General features: G+C 30.9%; 1 protein-coding gene across 1 annotated transcript; it reads left to right on the top strand.

The window, feature by feature from the left end:
- Window positions 1-393: 393 nt before the first annotated feature.
- Window positions 394-1,686, top strand: LOC147079562 (transcription factor HES-1-like). The gene is made up of 2 exons (XM_085960982.1): window positions 394-712; window positions 1,652-1,686. The coding sequence occupies exons 1-2, from the start codon at window positions 400-402 to the stop codon at window positions 1,684-1,686; spliced, it is 348 nt and encodes a 115-aa protein (XP_085817108.1). The 5' UTR covers window positions 394-399.
- Window positions 1,687-5,363: the final 3,677 nt, after the last annotated feature.

The following is a 5,363-nucleotide window of genomic DNA, read 5'->3' as shown; positions in this document are numbered from 1 at the left end:
ACCCACGATGTTATAGGCCGACGCTTAAGCTGCTCGGCCATCGTAGGCGTCATCCTAACTTACCTATTTTAAACCCCAGTGGATGTGTATATCAGAATTTTAAGTATGTTCATGCATTTATCTGTTCAACAAAGTGACGAAAAATCGATAAAATATTGTAGGTATTGTATTTTGTTTGGGCTTTTGTGAATTTGTTCTGAGCTCTTTAGAGAGACCATCCTTAAGAAGAGGTGACATTTTGAGTCTGCGGCACCTTGCCTAGGGGTGTAACTTATGTAGGTACATCAGCATTTTAAATAAGCTACTATCCTTTCAGGATTTGCTGGATTTAGGTCTCTCCCAAAATTTTACTGGTATTTTTTCTAATCAGGCATACTAATACATTCCAGGTAAAAAAACATGATGGATGCACAGGGTAATGTTCGCAACGCAGGGGACATGAAGCGGTCCACCCCAGTTCTTCCGTGGACGAGCACATCGTCCACCAAGCCGGCGACGGAGACAAGAAGGAGCAACAAACCGTTGATGGAGAAGAGACGCAGAGCAAGGATCAACCAGAGCGTGGCGCTGCTCAAGAATATTTTACTGGCCAGTCGTCAGGACATCGTCGGCGAAAAACCGCAGAAGCAGACTAAACTGGAGAAAGCCGATATTCTGGAGATGACCGTGCGCCACTTTCAGATGACGCGCGCTTTTGATAAGAACGGTAAAGGTGACTTTCTTTTTTAATATTATATTGTGATAGAGTACAGGTGCACACAGGGATGGGTTACATAATATCAGTTTGGTTAGACCCATTATCACCCCTGAGTAGATAAGGTAAACCCTAACCTCAGATTAGCTAAGCTAACTTGTTGACAATATATACATACATCATTGGTATTTTTAATTAGAAAATCGTTGCCTCAGAACTGTAGTGGGACATCTAAGAAACATAGTATTGAGATATTGAGGTTTAAAGAAATTCATTATTTTATATTCTTAGTAAAATTAAAACTTGTTAATCATCTCATATATTTATAAAGGAAATATTTAAAGAAAATCCGAAGGCATACGACCATATATTTAGTTTGTAACATATTTTTATTAAATTGTTTGAGTACTATAGTAAGACATGTATCTTAGCCCAGTTTAACATTTACCATAGTGGAATTTTTTATTCAATGATGTAGTGGTATATTTCTCATACAAAGAAATTTTACTAGTAACACCAAATATCATAGTACAGCACTCAATACTATGAAAAATAACGAATTTTATAAGCAGATAAAAAAATATATACTTTTTTAGATATCCTACTACAGTTCTCGAGTGACGAAATATAGAGTACAGTGCCACAAACTTATCTATACAATTGATGAAGGAGCCACATTCAATCCAGTGTATCAACTTATTGAATTGAATGACATATTTAATATGGCGTTGTTGTACTCAGTATGTATGTATTGTGGGACTGTAACCTGTAGTGAAAGAAATTTAATATACCATCCTCTAAAACAGAGGTATACAACCTGCGGTTCCTATAAACGCGACGACTAAATGAAAGATGTAATTTCTTTCCTAGATAGACCTAGACTAAGTTTTCAGAAAAAACATGGTAACATGCTTTCATCTGTTAATTATAAATTTAAAATTTATTGAACTGTAATAGATATCATTGATAATGGTGTAAATGGTGTAGTGTAGACTTAAATAAAAAATATATCAAAATCCTATTCAATTTAAATCACAATATTACACAGGAGATAATATAATATGGTTCCCGTGACACTTATGCAAACAATTAGACAATGGATCCTATATTGGTCCTGATGATAAAAAGGTTGTGCATCAGAAGTTCTAAAACAGTGATTGCATTGATAGCTTAATTGATAAAGAACGCACCCAGATTACAGTAGTTGTCGGTTCAAGTCTCATTTGGTACAAATATTTATTATATCTGAGGCTTCCAAATTGGGTATCTTATTAAAACCAATTTATCAGTTACTTGCAAGGATTGTCTAAAATTTTACTTGAATTAAGTATTGAAGGAAATGATTCATATGGGTACATAATTCTCATCAATTAGAATTTAAATTCAATTTTCATCAAGTATCTATAGTTGATAAAGAAAAGTGAAATTTTTTCGTAAATAAAATCCATTTGCAAGAGATCAAAATATATTACTGTTAAATTAATTTGAATGTATTGAATATTTTTATTTTCAGATGTGGATAAATACCGATTTGGATTCGGCGATTGTGTCAGGGAGGTGGAACGCTTTTTTAACACTCCAGATATCCATACGAGAATTTTGCCAGAGCTGGCAGATCTGGACATTAAGATAAAACTTATGAGACACCTGGAAAGTTGCATTGTGGAAATTGAGTCTAAGAAGACATCTTCTAATGAATTATCTCAACAGATGACTGATAACACAGAGAGAAGCATCTACGGGCTGAAACCTTCCGGTATCAGCGATATAAATTCGTTCCAAGAGCAAATGACTAAAGAACTTGTGATAAGTATGAGTAATCAAAAACTGAGTGAACAAGAAAACCTATTCGTGGAGACTGATGAAACTGAGATTGACTTCAATATGGATTTAAATGATACTATGGTGAAAGAAGAACCACTTGACACTATTACTCTTTCCGAAGAAGCCTCAAGTCATGATGCAGATACTTCGCAAAGTAGTCAGAAAATGGTGTCAGAGTCCGCTTTTAAAGTGAACGCTTTTCAAGATAACACAATGCTATCTATGATGCCTTCGGTCAACATGCCAGGCCAGGTTGTATTCTTGGTGCCGGCGAATGTGTTTGGCATTAACAACATTGGCAACACACCACACTTCTTGACGCCGTTTTTGTCAAACATGCCAGAAGAAGACAAACGCATGACCGAACCGTTGAATTGCGATAATAACACAGCAAAGATCGTGAAAAATGTTAAACCTGTCGAAAAAAATAACGACGTTAATTATATGCAAGGAGAAAACGATGTGGCTACATATGATTTCTCTAAGCTGCCGACTAATAGCAGGGATAATGAAGATATCGAGGAACCGTTAGACTTTAGTATGAGTTCAGATATGGCACAAAATGATCCCATGTGGAGACCATGGTAGCTAAGTATTGGAAATTATCATTTTAAATACATATGAAAGTTAACATTTTTCACTGACATATGTATCATTTTATTAAGTCACTAAATTATGCATTTTTTTTTAGTGAATACCAAATACTCATTGTTTTCATTAAATTGGGACTTATTATTTAATTAAGTTTGAATTGATAGTTATATGTTTTGAACATAATAAAAATTCCAAAGGCTAACTAACTACATATCTGTTATATAATTTATTTGGTTGACATCAGATATTATTCAATGAAATTGATTTAGTTATAGGTGTATTATCATAATATGTGAATCTACTAGTTAATTAATTTAATCAGTCACTATTATTTCATTTACTTTATTATGAAATGAGTATAAGATAAAGAAATTTGATATTTTAATAAAAACAAATACATTTAATAGAGAGCTTGTCAATTCTCAATTTTGTTACTTATATAAAAAAATATATTGATTTCAATTCAAAAGTACCTACATATAATTTACATAGTTATAGGCGGATGTTTCCAAGTTGACATATTTTATTTTGAATACCTAACCGTAAGTGCTTAAGACAGAGGTACTTTAAATATTTTTCAAATAAGATACTTATATAATTAAACATTGTGACCAAGAGAGAAAAAAACCAGTGTAAGGTTCAATTTAGTTTTATGATTTTTTTAAGTGAACTAGTGGAGATAAAGCTGCGAAAGATAGAGATAAAGATTCCTGCGGTTAGAGTAAATTCACTGTCTTTGAAGTGAAATTTTTTTACATGTGGTAAAGGAAAATCGCCAGTACAGTGAATCTTGCTGATACGAGTTGAAAAACCATAACGATTGACATAAAAACTTAAAAATATATTATAGGTAGAAAATAGTTTTTTAATTACTTTAAATTAATTTAAAAAAAATCAATTGCATTAAAACACAAAATATAATATATTATGTTACTTACTATGACTAGTTACGTGTCCGAAAATTGAGATAAAAATAAAAAGCCTCACTTATATCGCGTATACTCGTCACACACACTCAATTTTTTCAATATGTTTCTGGCTCCAAAGAATGGGGCAGCTTGGTGGAGCAAAAGTCTGAAAGCCCATTACTCTCAAAAAGTCTCTTAAGAAAACTGCCACTTTGTGGAGGTAAATATTATGCTTGTTCTTCGAGCAAAAGTACTTGCTTACTTATTTATTTTCTTTAATTACTATGTAGTGTAATTAATGCCTACTATGTAATGATATATTATTTATTTTATTACAGATTATTGTATTTAAGATGAGTGTAATATTTTTAGTTCAATAGAGAGGAAAATATTTTACCAAAGATAAAAAATACATATTTAGGTACCTACATGATTATGTATAGTAACATTGTAGTCTTGTTTTAAAGTTGATACATTTTATTTGAAATATTTATGTGATGAAAATAAATATAAGCTAACTTTTTCAATTATGAAATGTTGTTATTTTTTTGATTTCACTTTTTTTTTACCAAACCTTTGCAGCTTGGCGATTTATGTAACAATATTATAAAGGATATATTATTTTATATTATTGATTCCTAAATTTTACAATTGATTGATTGCACTCTATGATTTAGACTTTTTGTTTTAATTTTTTTCAATGTTTTAATATTATGTTAATATAAAATATGCTTTTTATATAAGTATAAAAAAGAAACATTTATTTTACAGTTTTGTAAATGATTTATTGATATAATAACATTATACAATTTATAAAGTAAAAAAAAGCAAAAAAAAATATATTACAAAATATCAGAAAAATCTGAATAAAAAAATATATTTGTTTACTGTAACTAATTAATATAATATTATCACAATAATTATTGTTCAATGTTGAGGAAAAATATTATAGTCTCTGAGAATTAAGCTGGCGCTTTAGTGTTGAGTTTGAATAGTTGCCGTGCGCCAGCTCATATTTACTACACTGAATGTTTATTACGTAATATATATTGCATATTGCCTTATACAACAGGCATCTATCATTTATGTTATAATTTTTCTCGATAAGAGTATCATTATATTGCGTAGATAAATAATATTGTTGTTACTTCGATGTTATTATATAATTAATATTTAATGTCACTAACATTATATTACTGTGTGGGAAAAGGGTGATAAGTTTAAAATCACTACTTTTCAGGAAGGCCAAAAAAGATTGATTTTTGGACCACTTTGTATGGGAACTCTAATGCTTCTGTGTGGAAATCAGTAATTCAGAAGAGTTAATTCAAGTCATCCTTTTT

The sequence above is a fragment of the Rhyacophila brunnea genome, unplaced genomic scaffold (genome assembly GCF_057557595.1).
Source record: "Rhyacophila brunnea isolate RB1 unplaced genomic scaffold, BYU_Rbru_1.0 scaffold_1, whole genome shotgun sequence".
Classification (NCBI taxonomy): domain Eukaryota; kingdom Metazoa; phylum Arthropoda; class Insecta; order Trichoptera; family Rhyacophilidae; genus Rhyacophila; species Rhyacophila brunnea.
The sequence above is the reverse complement of the archived record's forward strand: the minus strand, read 5'-3'. Positions and strand labels throughout refer to the sequence as shown.

Bases quoted from the DNA above. Each gene is read 5' to 3' on its own strand.
- LOC147079562 (XM_085960982.1), top strand. From the start codon at position 400: ATGATGGATGCACAGGGTAATGTTCGCAACGCAGGGGACATGAAGCGG. The intron at 713-1,651 runs GTGACTTTCTTT...GAACTGTAATAG, and splicing joins TTTTGATAAGAACGGTAAAG to ATATCATTGATAATGGTGTA.